General features: G+C 42.3%; 1 protein-coding gene across 1 annotated transcript; it reads left to right on the top strand.

The window, feature by feature from the left end:
- Positions 1-2,485: 2,485 nt before the first annotated feature.
- Positions 2,486-19,719, top strand: PLAC8L1 (PLAC8 like 1; the record flags this gene model as incomplete). Its single annotated transcript, XM_084252881.1, has 4 exons — positions 2,486-2,607; positions 6,652-6,788; positions 17,765-17,901; positions 19,579-19,719. 4 exons carry the CDS (start codon positions 2,486-2,488, stop codon positions 19,717-19,719), a joined length of 537 nt encoding a protein of 178 aa, XP_084109007.1.
- Between the last annotated feature and the right edge of the window lie 275 nt (positions 19,720-19,994).

Here is a 19,994-nt window from a genome sequence, read left to right as displayed (position 1 = left end):
ATTTATATTACATGTTGAAGTAACATTTTGAATAAATTAGGTAAAATAAGATATAAAATTATTTTTTTGTTTCTTTTGACTTTTTTAAAGAAATATTTTGATCACACCCAGAGCTTTCCATTATAATACATATTTTTTAAGTCACTCCAGAAGTTTTGTTGTAAAGATATGTTTAAAAAAAAATCTTCACAACTTTCCATTGTAAAAATATATTTTGAGTATTTCTGGAATCTTTGGAATTAAGACACATTGCTTTTGCAATTAGAAATCTGTAGAGTGGGGCCTCCCTGGTGGTGCAGGTGGTTGAGTGCAGCTCTGTGAAGCTGTCTGCAGCCTCTGCAATGCTGGTTCGATCCCCACCAGCTGCAGAGATGCCCACATGGCGTGGCAGACCACTCCTGTCTCCTGCTGCTCCCCTCAGCAGTTTATTTCAGTCAGTCTGCCTGTTCTATTCCCCACTCTGTCTCTGGTGAATCCTCTCACTCTCCCGCACATCTAGCCTTTACCCTGGTTCTTGTATAAATAAATCTTTAAAAAAAAAACCTTAAAAAAAAAAGAAATCTGTAGAGTATTATTTTGGTATCATGGAAATGTCCATCTCCTGATTTTTTTTTTGCCTTATTATTTTATTATCTCTTGAATATCCTGACTATGGAAAATGGTAATTTAAAAAATATAATCATTTATTTCTCATAAATAGTTGCCATTCTTCTTCTGGAAAGAATATTCCTTTTTCTCTTTTTTATTTATTTTAGGTGAAAATTGAGTGCCTTGTGGATGGGTCATTTCGTATAGTAGATGTTTGATTAGTTTGGTCCAAATGAAATTTTATTTTACTCCCCCCCCAATGAAATTTTAAACCATGCAATTTTAAAACTGGAACCAGCTTTTACATGTATAATCATTGATCACTCTTACAAAGGTCCTTACTGTAAATTTTTTTTTGCAGCATTAGTGGTCACTTAATTTGTTACTATCCTCTTGAATTTTCATATATAGAATATCATTCAACAAATTATTGAATGCTTATTATGTTTCAGACACTGTTATCTACTGGACTAGAACAGTGTAGGGTAAATGATTTTCAGCCCTTAGTACTGTATACCTGATGGGGGGCACCTGTGTTTTGTTACATTGTTATTTTCAGTGGTGGTGTTTACTCTTGTGCCACATGGCTGCAGTATTTATATTCTCCAAGAGCCTTCCAGAGAGAGAAGAGAGCGCCAGAGAGCCCTGAAAGAGGAAAGACCAAGGACTTGCCAGGGGCTGAGAGGCCTGCAGGCCTCCTGGCCCCCCAGCACCCCTGCCTGCTCTGTACCTGGTTGCTGCACTACATGTGAAAGCTCAATAAAAGCCTGAAAAAGGCACCGAGGGCTCCAGGACTCTCCTTTACCCTGTCTGCTGTGATCATAGAAAACCTGCTGTGTGCCCTTCCTGGCACTACAAACAGTAAGCAGAAGAAACGTAGTGAGCGAACCCAGTGAGTGAAGGCAATTATGAAGCTGTATCTGAAAATTCTTGATTTGGAAGGCTTTTGCTGTCAACTGTGCTTTAGTAAGTTCTTTGAAGTTCGAAACTCTAAACAGTCATTTTCTGTGGGTCTGATGAGAATATGTGGCAAAATTGGTAGTTTCTTCCTGTTGTTTTTCTAATTAACAATGAAATGTGATTACAGACTCCTTTCAATGTGCAATTTTTATTCTAGTTTTTTCCCCTCTAAGGACATTTCCCCCCCAGTTTTCTGGATCCACACTTACATAAGGTGTGGTCCTAGAGGCATAGTTAAGAGGCTTCTAAGACCCTGAAGATTCAGAGGTAGGGGCGCAATCACAAGCCAAGCCCTTGCTTTGTTCTCTAGATCCCCATTGGGCTAAGTAGGAAAGCAGCAGCACCACCTCCCTCAGTGAAGTCCATGGAAGTGTCAGGAATTTTAGAGGTTCTAGAAAGCCTCAGAGGGTTGGGACTTCAACTTTCAAATGCCATCTTAAGTGACATGGATCCAAGTACGAGATCTGAACTGCCTTCTGTCCTTTCTTTCACGTTAGTTCTGGGACTCTTCTCATCTTGCTGAATTGGAGCATCTGTCCTGGGAATGGCAACCCCTACTGCTTCTCAGCTACATGGCGTGGCAGAAATCCAAGCCTTTTGAGTTCCCTTAAGGATCTGGTCAGTTGACAGCTAGATCAGGGTTTAATAGAGTTCTCTCTCCAAGCAAAGGATTTCCTCCTCAAAGACAAGTTGCCGTTTTTGATTTATATTAAATCTTAGCAGTTTTTCTCCAGATTAGTAAGACAGATATGTCTATGTGTATCTGTCTATAAAGAAATATGGTGCCTTATCAGTTAACACTGCTTATGACCTCGGGTTCCAGAATATCAAGGCAACATTCTTTAGAGGAGATGTTTCACTTTGGATTGAATCTAAGTTTAGAATCAGTTTATTGTCAAAGGGAGGCGAGGCCAAGTGACAAGAAAATACCTCTGCTATGAATTGCTTTGGAAATCACTTCTCTGAATTTCCTGAGGATGTTTCCTCAGGCAACATGCACTCCCCTCTGCTGCTTTCACTCATGCCATCTGAAGATGAACATTTTATTTCCAACTTGAGGTAGGGAGTAGGGTGATTTCTCCCCATACCAATGTTAGTCTTTGGTTGGGATATGAAATCCATCTGTATAAGGAGCCAGGAAAAGAAAAGTGGGCTTGGGAAGAAAGTAGTTGGTAACATTTTTCATGTCTACTTGAAAAGGGGGCCACTGATTAGTTGCTTGGGGCCTTGTTTGGCTAGTGAAAAGAGAAAGGCTGGCATGGATGAAAGGGTGTCTATTCTTATAATGTTGAATCCTGACCAAGTGAAACATTATTTCTAGTGGCTGCCAGTAATTTTCACCCTTTTGAAATCAAAACTCAAGGGTTTTGGCTTCAGTTAAGAGCTGGATATAATCAAGGAGGCCTGAGTGGAAGTCAGAATGTAGTGTAAGTTTCATTAAGGAAGTGAATAACATGAGACCCCTAGGTCGAAATACCAGGCATGTGGGGACGTGCAGTGGAGGATGTACTTGCTCTGAGAAGGATGGAGTGAGGTTTAAAAGGGGTAGATGAATGTGTATCTCTCTTAATACTGCTCCTCCCTTGGAGCAGGTAACTAGAATGACTGGAGTCAGCCTCATGCCTCTTCAGCTGAAGCCTCCCTCTTCTGCTTTTTGGGGTGACCTTTCCTATTGGTCTGCCTGTTCAGATTTTAGCACTGTATGTTTCATCCAGAAAAACCCTTAGTCCTGGAATGGAACTAAGTATCTGGAATGACTGAACTGAACTGAACTGGAATGACTGGTAATCCTGACTGAATTTTAAGGTAACTGGGTAGTATGTATGACAACTGAGAAACTGCCCCAGATCTACTATAAGGGGAGTCACGAGGAGCAATCTTTGAGCCAGTACGTGGTGCTCATTGCCAATTTGATGCTAGCGGGTAGAGATTTCCACATTCCACTCCCTGAGCAGGGTCTGATGGAAAAAAAGGGTGGAGGTCGGTCTTTGGCAGTCAATCCGCTGGTGAAGAGGGGTGTCTGTGGAGAAACTGCTGGCTTGCCATGTGGGGCTATAGCTTGGACCTTGGCCACTGCTTAGAGGACACTAGGGGTAGGACAGATGGTATGTAGTTACCAGTTTATAAATTCATTTTCTTTCCCTTTTCTTGCTCCCTGTGTAAATAAATCCTATTGTTGTTTCTCGTCATCTGTCTGCTTTTGAGTCTGTCCTGCAGTTCTAAGTGTGCGGGTTAGGCCCCACCAACTGGGTCAACCCAAGTTCCCCTGGGTTTGCTCTGTTTCACTTTCTCTGTTACTTGTTTCTCAGAAAAGTATACAGAATGCCCTGGAGATATGCGAGATTCTTAAGTTGTAATAATAGCTATAGTTCCAGCGAATGCATGCTTGCGATGTGCCAAGAAGGTGATGCTGTTCAATCCTCACAGCATCTGCAGAATTAGGTTATTTAGATTGGAAGAGGAGACCATAGCTGAGCGATGTGACAAGTTGTGTTTCCCAATATTAAATAACTAGAATGTAGCTGAGCCACAGTTGAACTTTAGTGAATTTAGCAAAATTCCTATTCTTAATGGTAGTATAAGATTTTGTGGGAATAATATACAGAGGCTGTATAGGAAGCTACAATATCTACTTTAGTCTGCTATCTGAAGCAGCCTTTGAATAATTGCTTAGTTTTTAAAGGAACTGTAGAAAGTGCTCAGTGATAGGTTACTATGTTTGTTATTTAACTAATTCTTTAAAAAAGATTTATTTATTTATTTATGCATATAGGAACCTGGGTGTAGGCCAGAGGTGCAGGGGGTGAGAGGATTCATCAGAGACAGAGTGGGGAGCAGAACACGCAGATGAACTGAAATGCACTGCTGAGGGGAGCAGCAGGTGAGACAGGCCAGGTCTGCTGTGCTATGTGGGTCAGCTCCCTGGCCAGAGATCGAACTCATGCTGTAATGGCTGGTGAAGCTAAATAGCACTGAGGCTTAACTCCTGCACCACCACCGAGGCCCTATATTTGTTATTTTAATTGGGACACACAGTTATGATCTTGAATTGAAATACTACAACCAATGCATATCACTTCAAAAACTGAAACATAAAAATCACCAAAGATTCAGGATATTAGGAAAGAAAGTTAGTAATACAGTTATTGAGTTCCAAATTAGGTGAGCACATAAACTTTTTCCCCCCACCAAGGAAAAGCTATCATCTTATTTTTCTCATTTGGAAAAGACACAGTACAAAGAGCTAAATGTGTTGGGTTTGTGGAGGGATGCTGGAAGCTTTCAGGCCACTTTGCTTTTATTTCATCAGTTCATACCAGAAAGTAGTGCCTTCACTAGAGAGTGAAGTGCAGATTGGGGTTACTTAGTTGATAGCTGGATTGGAAGAGGACTCAAATATAATAGAAGAGACATGTGGATTCATTTTGATCCATTTCAAATATCATGCACCCCGCTGTGTTTCACAGGGTTGTGTGCTAGATTCTGGGGAAATGGGGAGAAGCAGCACATGCCTTCTACCCCCAGGGAGTTCACATGGAAGTAGAGGAATAAGATATGTATAAAGGTGGTTTCTGCAGAACCCGCTTGAAGTCTTCAGAAGCATGTTAATCTGCTCAGGCTTCCGTGGCAAAATACCATAGATGGGGTGGTTTGAAGAACAAATTTATTTTCTCACAGTCTTGAGGCGGAAATCCAAGATCAGGTGCCAACAAGGTTGGGTTCTGGTAAGAACTCTCTTCCTGACGTGTAGCCTTCTTGCCATGAGCTTACATGGCCTTTTCTCTTTCAAGGACAACAATCTTTGAACCCGGATCTCACCATTTTCTGGGTTATTCACTTAATAGTACTTCATGTCCAAGGTCAGTATCTAGTCCAGATTTCATTGTGCCTGGTCAGTTCAGTTCCTTATTGGTGTCTTCAGCAAAGGTTGAAAAATTTAGGGTGTAGCCTCACTTAGGATCTCCTATTTGCACATACTTAGACACAGTAAACTCATCATACATCCTTCAGTCGACAAAATAGCTGCGAGAGGTAGTTTTTTCAACTTATACTGAATAAACTGAAAGCAGAGAGCCCCAGTGTCTTAGCCAAGGTCAAGCTTCCAGGAAGGGGTATGCTAGGATTTGAATTGAGTCTTTTGGTTCCAAATTTGAGAACTTAGCTATTAGAAACAGAGAGCTATACTGAGGAAGCAGAGTGAATATTGAGTGTAAGGATAGGATTTTTCTTTTTTCTTTTTTTTAAAGATTTATTTATGTATGCATACAAGAGCTGGGGTACAGGCCAGAGGTGTGGGGGGTGAGGACTTACCGGAGACAGAGTAGGGAAGAGAAGGGGCAGATTGACCGAAATACACTGCTGAGGGGAGCAGTGGGCGAGTCAGGAGAGGTCTGATGAGCCAGGGATTTTCTTTTTTTAGGTGTGGTTGCTTGGATTTTTCTTTTTATTGAAGTGACATTAGTTTACCAGTGTAGGTTTCAGGTATAATCTTTTTTACCTCATCAGCTGTATGTATTACACCTCTCCCACCACCCAATGTCCACTCCCCAGCCTCCCCCAACCAGTTGTCTCCCTTTACCTCCTCCCCCCCCTCTGGTAACCACCATTCTTGTCAGAGTTGAGTGGCAGGATTTGGAGTAATAAGGCCATTCAGGGACCTCCCTGGTGGTGCAGGGTTTAAGTCAGCATTATCAAGCTGTCACCAGCCACTGTGGCCTGATTTCCATCACCAGCCAGGGAGCTGACACACATGGCACAGCAGACCTCTCCTGTCACGTTCGCTGCTCCCCTCAGCAGTGTATTTCAGTAGATCTGCTGTTCTGTTCCCTACTCTGCCTCTGGTGAATCCTCTTATCCCTTGCACCTCTGACTACATCCCAGTTCTTGTATGTACAAATAAAATAAGTTTTTAAAAAATGACATTCATAGAGACAGAGCAAAAAGTCAGAGGAGTAGATATGACGCAGGAGAAGAAAGGCACTTGTGCTAGGACAGAAGAGGCACTGCTGCTGTCTCTTCTTTATCACTCGGCCTTGGCTTAGCAGTTATCTTTCTGAACCATCTTCTTTCTTTCCAAGTTAATCACCATCCTTGATTCTTCAGGACCCACGCATCAGCCCAGGCTGTGGTGAAGCAGCCTGTCCGGGGAAGCAGTGGCCGGACCACAATCACAACCATTGTGCAGACTGGTGGAAACTGGAGCACCGGCCTCTTCAGTGTCTGCAGAGATAGGAGGATTTGTATGTTGTTCCTCTTGATTTATGTTCTCCTTTATTGCTTTCATCCCCAAGACATCAGTGGGTGGAAAAGCTATATCGGCTACAAGGACAGAAATTAAATGGCTTCAGGATAACTGGACTAATTTAGTGACTCAAATATACTCCTTGCCAGGAAAAAGCTTGCATTTCAGGGGTATGGATGCTTCTTATAGAATAATAGGTGACTTAAAAGATTTTTAAGATGACAAAATCCACTGAAATGAAATGGGTTCCCCCATTCACTGTGCATAAATTGGTACAGTCTTTCTGGTGGATGACTTAACAATACACATTAAAAAACCCTCAAATATGATACAGTTTTTGGCCCAGTAATTACTTTTTCAAACATTTAGTCTAGGGAAATAAATCACGAGCAAAGATTTAGCAGCGACATTGCATTTCACATCCCTGGTTATTAAAGTGACTCCCTGGAACAACCTGTATGCTCAGCAGGGCATCCAGAGCAAGAGTAGTATAGTCATGAAATAATGCGTTGTAGAATAACATTTAATGGGATGAAAAGATGTTTTGGATACATTTTAAAAAAAGATTTTATTTATTAAAACATACAAGAACTGGGGTGTAGGCCAGAGGTGCCGGGGGTGACAGGATTTGCCAGAGACAGAGTGGGGAGCAGAACAGGTGGATTGACTGAAATACACTGCTGAGGGGAGCAGTGGGCGAGGCAGGAAAGGTCTGCCATGCCATGTGGGTAGCTCCCTGGCCTGGGGAATCAAATTTATGCCGCAGTGGCTGGCGATAGCTTGACAGCACTGAGACTTTAACCCCTCCAACCAGCAAGGAGCTTGGATACATTTTTTTAAGATACTGGTGAAGATTGTTAAGCTATACATGTCACACCGTTTGGGAGAAAATGCTTAGACAAATATCTGGAAGGTTACAAATACGAATGTTTACAGCAAATGTCTTAAAAAGATGGTCTAATGAGTAAGCTTTCTTTTTGCTATCTCTTTCTGGTATTTCTGTGAGGAATGCATAGTACTCTTAGAAACATTAAGAACAGGGCCTCCCCGGTGGTGCAGCGGTTGAGTGCTGGGTTGCGAAGCATGCAGCCTCTGCAGTGCTGGTTCGATCCCCGGCCACTGGATGAGGGTCCCAGATGGCACGCAGACCTCTCCTGCCGCCCGCTGCTCCCCTCAGCAGTGTACTTCGTCAGTCTGCCTGCTCTGCTCTCCGCTCTGACTCTGGTGAATTCTCTCATCCTCACGTGCTTCTGACTGTACCCAGTGCTTGTCTAAATAAATACATAAATAAATCTTAAAAAAAAAAAGAAACATTAAGAACAATCACAAAAAGAAGCCCCTTCATTGCTGAAATCTTGAAACACTGGTTCAACTCTAAAGTGGTCCCAAGTACTGTTCTCTAGTCACAAGACTTCCCACAGCTTTGAAGTTCAACGTCATCAATTCTACTTTTACTTCACCATATTCTGACCCGTTTGTAGTGCCACGTGTCAGTATCTTCTTCCAGGGCCAAATACCCTTGGCCTAGGTGGAAACCTCTGTTACAGAATCTCTTCTGGAGAGGTCGGTCCCTTTGATGGTGGGGGGAGGGGAGGTCAGTGTCAAGTTCAAAATCTACAGACCCTTTTTGAAGCATTGTCCTAAAACCTTACAGACTGGATCACTTGAAGAGCTTGTGGGCTTTAGATGATCCAAGGCCTTATTCAACTGAGAGTCTTGCTGAGGCAAAAAAGCTCTTAACATTTTTTAGTGCTGTGGCCATCTGGAATGGAGCCTTCACTGTTTGTCTGGGTTTCATAGGAAAGACACTGCCTCGCACCAAATCCTGCCCTCCACCCCTGTCCTTTGCCCACCTGACCCAGTGCTCAGCTGCTTTCCTCCTGCCTCTGCCTCCCATGTGGACTTCTGACCGGACAACTAGGGCAACTGCTCCCTCAGTCTCAGGATTCTCCCGTATCTCTTCCAGAGCCTCAGCCTTTGTGTCACCTGGTGCTGAAGCATAGAGAAGGCAGCATAGCCTTGTGGGGATGTGGAGATCTAGACCCGTTTTCCTTTTAGGTTGTAGTTGGGGCTGGAGGGGTCATCAGTGCATTTCCAAGTAGGAAAGCCTGGTATTTAATGGTGGGTAGGGGAACTGTTTGTATCATGTAGTGACCTTGCCTGGAATCTTAACTCTGGCTCTTAAATAAATTTTCTGAGTCTTCATTTTTCCATCTCTAAAATAATGATAAAGACCCAGCTCAAGGATTGTTGTCAGGATTAAAGAGTGCACAGAGCTTTTTTTTTTTTTTTTTTAAAGATTTATTTATGCATACAAGAGCTGGGGTGTAGGCCAGAGATGCGGGGTGGGTGTTGAGAGGATTCACCAGAGACAGTGGGAAACAGAACAGGCAGACTGACTGAAATACACTGCTAAGGGGAGCAGTGGTTGAGACAGGAGAGGTCTGCTGCGCCATGTGGGTAGCTCCCTGGCTGGAGATCGAACTCATGCTGCTGATAGCTTCATAGTGCTGTGACTTAACCCCTTGTGCCACCAAGGAGGCCCCCTCAGAGCTTACTTTTAATATCAGTTTGGAACATAGTTGGTCAGTCAGCAATTTGGCTGCTGGGTTAAATAGTACCCCTTCAAAATTCATTTAACTTAGACCTCATTTGGAAAGAGGGTCTTTGCAATATAGTCAAGTTAAAAAGAGGTTCTCTTGGACTAGGTAAGTCCTAATCTACTGGCTGGTGTCTTTGTAAGAAGGGGAAAATTGTATACAAACATGCAGAGTTGAGGCCACGTGAAGACCAAGGCAGAGACTGGAATAATGTACCTCCAAGTCCCTCTGCCGCATACTCAGCCAGCTCTCATCGGGTCCCTGAATGCAGGGACCACAGTTGTCTTGTTCCCTCTCGTGCCCAGCAGAGTACCTGGCTTATAGGAGGTGCTTAAAAATATTTCCTGAAGGACATACAAATGAATGCATTTTAACTTGCAGTCCTGTTTCTTTTCTTGCACTTCATTGAAATAAGGATAGAAGCTCAGAGTCTGAAGGGATATTAGGGCCAAGTGATTTGGTCCCTCACCTGCTGCCTGAACCCCTTTGCAGCATGCCTGGCGAGGGCCTCATGCTGGTGCTCTGGACACTTCCAGGGTGGAGGGCGCTCTGCTGTGGAGCCAGCTTAGGGCTTACAGATTTTTTCTGAATAGGCTACAGTGCACAAGATGTAAAATTCAAAAGTACCTACCCATTTCATATATGAAAATCAAGCACTCCATCCTTGTTCTCCTCCTCCACAATCTCAAAGGTAATCACTCTTAAGTCCAGACACAGTCTATGTGCTTATAAAGATATAAAAAAACTATAGTGATGTTGGTCAATTATGTCAATAAAGATGGATAATTATTTATAAACCCAGAAAAAAATTTTGAATGAAACTTTTTTTTCTTAACCGCTTGCTCCACCACTTCTCTACACCATTAACACTTTTTAAAAATATATATTAATTTTTAAATTTTTTTTACATCATTGTTCATTTTAAAACAACATTTGCTTCCCCCACCCCCTCAGGTGCAGTCCCCATAGAGTTTCCTTCCCCAATGCACCCGTGCACCATCACCTCAGTCCCCTGTGCTCCTCCCTCCCTCCTTCTGATCCCTCTCCCTCCTCCTCCCCTGCAGGGTGTCTCTGATTTATAATTGTCTGTTTTTGCTTTGTTGTGTTTTGTAATGTTGTTATTTTTTACACTGATGTCTTATTTGATTCCCCTATATATTCCTGCTATTAAGTGAAACCATGCGATAATTTTCTTTTTCCTTCTGACATTTCACTGAACATAATTCCTTCTAGTTCCATCCACGTTGCTGCAAATGGCATGAGTTTATCTTTTTTTGATAGCTGAATAATAGTCCATTGTTTCTATATGCCACATCTTCTTGATCCAGTCATCTGTTTTTGGGCATTTGGGTTGTTTCCATAGCTTACCTACCTATTGTAAATAGTGCTGCAATAAACATAGGGGTGCAGGTGTTCTTTTGAATCAGTGTTTTTGTGTCCTTTGGGTAGATCCCTAGGAGTGGAATTGCTGGGTCATATGGTAGCTCCATTTTTAGTAGACTGAGGAACCTCCAGACAGCTTTCCATAGTGGTTGGACCAGTTTGCACTCCCACCAGCAGTGTATGAGAGTTCCTTTTTCATCCTCACCAACATTTGTTGTTGCTTGTTTTTTTGATATGTGCCGTTCTTACTGGTGTAAGGTGGTATCTCAATGTGGTTTTAATTTGCATTTCCCTGATGATAAGGGACGTTGAACATTTTTTCATATGCCTGTTGGCCATTTGCATTTCCTCTTTGGAGAAATGTTTTTTAAGTTCTTCTGCCCATTTCTTGGCTAGATTGTTTACTTTGTTTTTGTTGAGTCATGTGAGTTCTTTGTATATCTTTGTGATCAGTCCCTTATCAGTTGACTGGGGTGCAAAGATTTTTCCCCAATCAGTGGGGTGTCTCTTTGTTTTGGTTAATGTCTCTTTTGCTGTACAGAATCTTTTCAGTTTGATGTAATCCCAGGTGTTTATCTTTTCCTTGACTTTCTTTGCTTTGGGTGATGAGTCTTTAAAAATGTTATTGCGTTGTATGTCTTGTAGTATTTTACCTATATTTTCTTCTATATATTTTATGGTTTCAGGTCTTATGTCCAGATCTTTTATCCATTTTGAGTTGATTTTTGTGCATGGTGTGAGGTAGTGCAGGTGGTGGTCCAGTTTTCCCAGTGCCATTTATTGAACAAACTGTCCGTGTTCTGAATGAAATGTTTTTTCATTGTGACACTATTAGATAATTGTAAAAAGGAAAATGCCAAAAAGTGTCCTATAATAGTAAACCTTAAAGGTAACCGTTATTGATATTTTGGTTTCCTTCTAGAGTGTTTGCTCTCTGTGTGTTTTTGTGATTACACAAATAGTATTGTAAACATACTGCGCAGTAACTTTGTTTTACAGTATGTTTGGGTGATCAGACCACATCAACACATCTGTAGCTAATATTTTAAGTTTCTACATAAATTCCGTTGCATGAATATACTATAATTTACCCCAAGATCCCCATTAGTGGATGACCCTCGTGTGGTTCCCAGACTTTTTGCTGTTTATTTAAAAGATTTTATTTATTTATTTTCTCATAGAAGAACTGGGGTGTAGGGCAGTGATGTGGAGCTGGTGGGGTGTGAGAGGAGTCACCAGAGACAGAGTGGGGAGCTGAGCAGGCGAATTTACTGAAATACACTGTTGAGGGGAGCAGCGGGCAAGACAGGCGAGGTCTGCTGCGCCAAGTGGGTCAGCTCCCTGGCTGGGAATCGAAATCAGACCTTAGCCTGATAGAGCTGAGACTTAACCCCTAAGCCACCAGGGAGGCCCCTTTTTGCACTTTAAACCATGCTGTGTGAATAACCTTGTGCAGATGTCATTGCCCATGTGTGTGAGTTTCTGTTGGATAATTGCTGAGGATAGATCTGTTGATTAAATACCATTGAAAATCTTGGTAGATGGCTCTTGCCAAATCTTGCCAAATGGCTCTTCACTTGGAAGTTCTACTAATTTCCATGCTCGCCCATAGGCATGGGTGCTCCCCCTTCCTTTTTTTTTTTTTTTTAAAGATTTATTTATTTATACCTACAGGAACTGGGGGCTAGACCAGAGGTACTGGGGGTGAAAGGATTCACCAGAGACAGAACAGGTGGATCTACTGAAATACACTGCTGAGGGGAGCAACAGGTGAGACAGGAGAGGTCTGCTGTGCCATGTGGGTTCACCTCCCTGGCTGGGGATCAAACTCACACCACGGTGGCTGAGTTCAAGCTATGACGATAGCTTGATAGCGCTGAGACTTAACCCTTTGCCACTAGGGAGGCCCCCCTTCCTTTTGTTTGAGCATCTCTTCTTGTTAGATGGTTCTGCCTTTTGCAATAATTGATCTACATTGTACTTTCCTGCAATTTCCACCCACCTTTCCTACTTCTGCTCCCTGGGGCTCTATACTTTGGTTTAGTGTAGGCTTTTTCTTTTTATCTGATTCCTGGGATTTAGAAGGATGAATAATGCTTACATAACCTCCCAGCCTCCGAGTATGAGAGGAAGGGGATGAATTTATGGCTCTAATCTCTTTGGGCCTGTTCTCGTACATATATATATATATGAGAGTGTGTGTGTGTTTACACACATGCATATATATTATATATAAACAACTTCATAACACATGAATATGTTAACCTTATTAAAAATAAGATTTTAAAAGAGAGAATAGAGTTCCCTCTTTCTCAGTAGGTTAATTTGGAGGATTGTTTTCCAGATCTTTTTCTCTATATATGTATTCATTAGTAACATATACCATTGCTTTGCAACTCTTTGCACACAGCATAAATGATATTAGGCTGTACATATCATTATGCAATTTAATTTTTAATCCAAAATGTGTCTTAGAGGGCCTCCCCGGTGGCGCAGTGGTTGAGTGCTTGGTTGAGAAGCTGCCCACAGCCTCTGTAGCGCTGGTTTGATTCCGGCTGCTGGGCGAGTGTCCCGCATGGCGCGCAGACCTCTCCTGCCACCCGCTGCTCCCATCAGCAGTGTACTTCGTCGGTCTGCCTGCTCTGCTCTCCTCTCTGACTCTGGTGAATTCTCTCATCCTCCGGCACTTCTGACTGTACCCAGTGTTTGTATAAATAAATAAATAACTAAACATATCTTTAAATAAATAAATAAATGCCTCTACTCTTTAAAAACAAAAACAAAAACAAAATGTATCTTAGAGATTTTATTTTCTTGGTACATAGTCGATCTTTTTGCTTCGTTCTTAAGTAGTCTATAGCATGATTTCTACCCTGTTTTATTTACACTTTTGTCTACTAATGCACATTTAAGATGTTTTAAATTTCAAGTTACAAATTGTGTCACAGTGCGTGTCCTTATGCTAGTTATTCTAGGGTATATACTGATAACTGGAATCACTGGGCCCTGAGGTTTCAGCCACGTTGCCTTCCGCGTGACTGTGCCCATTTCTGCTTCCATTAGTGAGTGGAGTACCCAGTTCTCTATGATGCCACATGTTTGATATTTAACGACATAGAGAAAGGTGGCATTCTTTTGGGTAAGAAATGATTTCTGATTGACTCAATATACATTCCCCTGGTCACTATGACACAGAGCTTCCTTTCATGTTATTAGCCGCTGTATTTCCTCTTCAGTGATTACCTGCTCCATCCTATGGCTGTTTTCTTCTTTTGTCTAATCTTATATATATTGATTTGTGGTAGTTCTTTATCTACACTGGATACTTACCCTTGGCCTGTGATACATGTTGCAAAAATTTCACCTCGAGACTCTTCCACGAAGGGTTCCATTTCCTTTTGTAGTCCTTGCTGCATGAGCAATAGTGCGCACTCTTGTCCTCCCTCCTGGTGCAGAGCAGGACACCTGGAGATCTGAAGGCTCTGTTCCCCACTCTGTCTCTGGTGAATCCTCTCACCGCCACCCTCCACCTCAACACCTCTGGCCTGCACACCAGCTCTTGTATGCATAAATAAATAAATCTTTAAAAAAAGGAAAAGGCATAACAATAAAGTTCAGTAGTTCCAATGCACAACACAACATTCTTCATTCAGTGCACAATATGATATTGTTACTGCGGCTGATGGGCATTTCTATTTGCTTATCAAAGTGGTGCAGCTCAGGCAATTGTGTAAACACAATTTATTGTTCACCTAGCTTGGCAGCTTTATAATGATGCAATTTGTGATTAATTTTTCTTTTTATTTCTTTTTTCCTTTGATCTTTGATCTTTTTCTTTCTTGTGAGTACTTTTTTATTTGCAGGGATTTACACTATTTCAGAATCCATACACAAAATGAGATTGATTGATTTTTTTATGTGCCATGATTTCAGAGTCTCCTAATTCAGGGTTACATACAGTATGACCCCTGCAAACGTGCTGGAAGTTTCCTGGGCCATTTGCTGTCCTCGAAGCTGTTGATGCCCATTGTCAGTGCAGGACTGCTGGTCTTGTGGGGACTAAAGATAAATTTAAAAAAAATTTTTTTTAAGATTTATTTATTTATTTATACAAGCAGTGGGTACAGTCAGAAGTGCGGGAGGGTGAGAGAATTCACCAGAGCCAGAGCAGGGAGCAGAACAGACAGACTGAAGTACACTGCTAAGGAGAGCAGCGGGCAGCAGGAGAGGTCTGCGCGCCATGTGGGACCCTCGCCAACAGCTGGGGATTGAACCGGTGCTGCAGAGGCTGCAGGCAGCTTTGCAGCCCAGTGCTCAACCACTCGCCACCGGGGAGGCCCTAAAGATATTTTTTTTTTAATGTGGAGTGAAACAAGACTGAATTCAGAGTTTGCTTTGAGACAAGGGATGCCTACATGATGTGATGTGACTATCTTAAGACTTCTGCGTTGATGATGTCGATGCTGTTCTTGAAGACACACTGCTCCTTGTCTGCTCCCCATGCCCTTGTCATGCTGTTTGTGCTTGTGCGCTACCTCACCCCAAGCTAAATCGATGATGCCCAGCATCCTGGAAGGCCCCTTGGCAGTTCTATAAAATAACAGTATCCCTAGCTTTTTGTTTCTTTGTCACTGAAGAAACAAACAGTTCTCAGTGCTGGGGAGGGGGAGAAGGGGGTTAGGCTGGGACAGGCAGGTCTTTGACAGGAGGTTCTAATGTGGTCATGACAGGGTGTGTGAATCTTTGTGTTGGGGCACTGTCATTTCACACCCACGAGAATGGGTAAAATAGAAAGAATTGACAATAGAAATGCTGGTGAGGATGTGGAACAAGAAAACCCCCCATACATTGCTGGTGGGAGTGTAAAATGGCTCAAATACTTTGGAGAATTATTTCTATTTTGTAAAGTTAAACAAATAAACCTCATGACCAGGAATCAACCCAGGTGAATAAATACATATCCACAGAGACTTGTATAAGAATATTCATAGTACTTAATGACAAAAGTCTGATAATGGAATAATCAGTGGAAAAATGGATAAACAAGTATGTAGAATACTCATATCTTGGAATACTACTCAGCAATAGAAGAACACTACAGAATTATAGCATAGATGAATCTCAGGAAACATGCTGTTGAAATAAAGAAGACAGTTATTAAAGTAAATCTGATTCTATTTATCTGAAGTACAAGAGAAGAGGTAAAACTCAGCTGTGGGAATAGCAGTCAGAAGAGTGATTGCCTCTGGAATGGCAGGGGAGGGCTGGGATCCGCCTGGAGAGCTTCTGGGATGAGGGCCACGTTCTAAACGTTTGGTTATTTGGGTGAATGTGTTGTCAAAACTCATATAAGTGAACATTTATGATCTTTAAATTTTCTTGTATATCAATTATTCCTCAACATTTATTGATGGTATTTAAAAAAATTTTTTTTAAAGATTTATTTATTTATACAAGCACTGGGTACAGTCAGAAGCGCAGGAGGGTGAGAGGATTTACCAGAGAAAGAGTGGGGAACAGAACAGGCAGACTGACGTGTACACTGCTGAGGGGAGCAGTGGGCGCAGCAGGAGAGGTCTGCGCGCCATGTGGGACCCTTGCTGGTGGCCAGGGATCGAACCGGCACCGCAGAGGCTGCGGGCAGCTTCGCAGCCCAGCGCTCAACCGCTGCGCCACTGGGGAGGCCCTGTTGATGGTATTTTTAAAAGGTTACAATTAGCTTATTTTTTGGCTTGTTTTGCTATTTCTATCCCAACGATTTGTATTCACCAGGGTCATTGTCTTTTAGAATGCTAGATGACATATAACACCATCACTGTACACCAGGGGTTCTTAACCTGAGTCCTCAGATAGTTTTCAATGGATTTTTTTTTTTTATAATTTTTTGGGTATTGCAGTTATTTTTATTTTTATTTATTTATTTTATTTATTTATGCATACAAGAATGGGGGTACAGGCCAGAGGTGGAGGGGGGTGAGAGGATTCACCAGAGACAAAGTGGGGAACAGAACAGGCAGACTGACTGAAACACACTGCTGAGGGGAGCAGCGGATGAGTCAGGAGAGGTCTGCTGAGCCATGTGAGTAGCTCCCTGGCCGGAGATAGAACTTGTGCTGCAGAGTGTGCGGTTAGCTTCATAGGTTGTGTCTTAGCCCCTTACGCCACCACGGTGGCCCAGTTTTCAATGGATTCTTGGACACCGTGGGGCTGAGTGCATAATTCTGCCTGCCTGTGTGCACAGATTTTTCTCTTCCCTTGAGGCGTGAGTTCACAGTTATGACCATAATATCAAAAGGGTCTGTGACCCAAAACACATTTAAAACGGTATCTTTCTGTTAGATGGTTCATGCAGAATGTGGATGGGAACAGTATCAGTAGTTAAAGGTGAATGAATGCATAGATGACGAACTGTTTCCAGTTGACATTCAAGGAACCAAGCCTCTAATGATTTGAAGATTAAAACTGGCAGATGCCAGTGGCTCCACAAAACTAGCAAAAATTAGAGTAACTTCTGAAAAATAAAGTTCTGATAAGAATAGCAAGCAGAATCAGTGTACCATAAAAGAGGTTTTGATTATATTTGTAGAAAAAGATACCTGCTATTCAAAAGTATCATATACCATGTCTACTTTTAAGTATTGAAATTGAATACATGGACATAATAGAAGCAACAGTCATGATTGAACTGCACAAATAATTATATAGTGCTTTTCTCTTGACAGGAAGAAACAATTACATGGTGAATGCTAACAGAATTGTAGCAGGTTGATCTTTGCCAGTGTTTTAACAAAGGAAGACAATTTTGATGTGTTTCCTTTACGGCAACTTTTATGCACTAAATTTTTAATTGGTTCTTCATTCTCAGTCCGGTATCACAGGGAAACATACGCAGCATTAAATTGATGGCATAGAGTGTAAATGCTCTTTGACATGTGAAGTGACTGTGAGGACACCTGGAAACCTTGGCTTTCTTTTATCTGGTTATTGACAGGTTTCTGTGGTCTGTTTTGTCCAATATGTCTTGAGTGTGACATTGCTAGTCATTATGGAGAGTGTCTCTGTTGGCCATTGTTACCTGGGTCCACCTTTGCACTGAGAATTGGCACCAGAGAGAGACATAAAATACAGGTAAGGATGTTTGAATGTGTGTGTGAAACTGGACTTAAAGGGGAACCTGGATGCTTTCCAAATATGTGATTAAAAATAAATAAAAAGGGCCTCCCCGGTGGCACAGAGGTTGAGTGCTGGGTTGCGAAGCTGCCCGTTGCCTCTGCGGTGCTGGTTCGATCCCCGGCTGCTCCCCGGCCACCGGAGGAGGGTCCCGCATGGCGCGCAGACCTCTCCTGCCACCCACTGCTCCCCTCAGCAGTGTACCTCGGTCCCTCTGCCTGCTCTGCTCCCCGCTCTGGCTCTGGTGAATTCTCTCACCCTCCCGTGCTTCTGACTGCACCCAGTGCTTGTATAAATAAATAAATAAATCTAAAAAAAAAAACAAAAACCCTAAAAATAAATAAATAAATAAATAAAAGGCATAGGCAAGAATGCTTAAAAACACCACATTTAGAGGGAGAATTTGGGGAAGGAGAGGAATGAATTCCCAATTTTATTCATTGCTAGGGTGGATATTAACCAAAATGCCACAGTGTGAAGGGTATTTCCAAGGGGTCCTACTATACTGCAGGTTACTGGTCAGTGGGCCAAATGTGTTTCTCTCAATTCATCAAGAGAAGATGACAACAGACACCAAATTTGGAGGATGTATTTTGGGATGGTCTGACTTAAAAATATGGCTTCTGTGGCACATGCAGAATTCACTTTGGGGTTCCCCCGACAGCCCTTTAAAGAGTCAGATGATTTCCAGCACAGCAGAGACCAAGCTATAATGAGAGATTGAGAACAGATAGATCATACATAGTAAGAGGTGGAAAGTTAAAAAAAAAAAAAAAACATCTCTTTATATTCACATGGAGTGATCTTCAAGACATATTTTTAAGAGAAAAAAGATCATTGCATAAAAGTATACAACTATTTAAAATAAAGGACTTTATTGTGCATATTTGTGTCAACTTAGAGTTTATGTGGAAGTATAAATAAGTAACTGCAACAGTGGTTGTTCCCTGACTGGCAACTGGGTGACAGGAGGCACCTATACAAGGAGGGGTGTATTTTTAACTTTCTATCCTTTTTATTTTTTTTAAAGATTTATTTATTTATTTATTTATACAAGCACTGGTTGGGTACAGTCAGAAGCGTGGGAGGGTGAGAGGACTCACCAGAGACAGAGCGGGGAGCAGAACAGCAGACTGACGAAGTACACTGCTGAGGGGAGCAGCGGGTGCGGCAGGGGAGGTCTGCCGCACCATGTCGGACCCTTGCTGGTGGCAGGGATTGAACCGGTGCTGCAGAGGCTGCGGCCAGCCTCGCAGCCCAGCACTCAACCACTGCGCCACCAGGGAGGCCCTAACTTTCTATCCTTTATACTGTATTACTTACTCCAAAAAACAAACAAACAAATATATATTTAGTCTAAGAAAATTATTGACAGAAAAATCAGTGGTTTCAAGTGTGAAGCTCATGTCAAAAGCCCTAAAGATGGGTCTCTGAGTTGCCAGAATTGATTAGCAGTCAAGATATGTGGCACTTAGTTAAACCAGTGAAGTTGTGTCCATTGGAAGTGACTTACGGAGTTGATGGGTCTTGGAAGTAATGGATGGGATGCGCCATCAGATATCAACTGTACAGGGCCCTCGTGATGGGAGGGGGTCTGTGTGGTTGCACCAGAACAGAGCCCCGGTCTCCCCTCAGGGCACCCTATGTGAAGACTGGCTGGCTGTGCACTGCTGTTGGCCTCTTTCCATCTGCCAGATGGCCCGGGAACTCAAGATGAGGACCTCCCAACTCTACGAGATATATTCATCCCCTTCGACTAATGATACCTTTATTTAATAGAGCAAGATAATTCTTCCTCAATCTCCAAAACCCTCCTCTTAAACCCATCTTACTAGATTGTTCTTGAGTTTTCACTGAAATATTATAAAAATAAATGATATCACCTTCTACTGCTTTGCTGTTCTTTCCTTACCTATACCCACGATGGAGATGGTTGTTGTCTGGATTTGCTATTCCGGCCCAGCCATATACGGCAGACAGTTTCTAGAGGTGAGTGTTGGGTCCTGCCTTAACTTCCTACTGTCATCCTTTCATGAGGGTGTCTTGGGGGG

Source organism: Talpa europaea (genome assembly GCF_964194135.1).
Source record: "Talpa europaea genome assembly, chromosome: 13".
NCBI lineage: Eukaryota > Metazoa > Chordata > Mammalia > Eulipotyphla > Talpidae > Talpa > Talpa europaea.
Note: the sequence above shows the minus strand (reverse complement) of the source record. Positions and strands in the feature narration are given on the sequence as shown.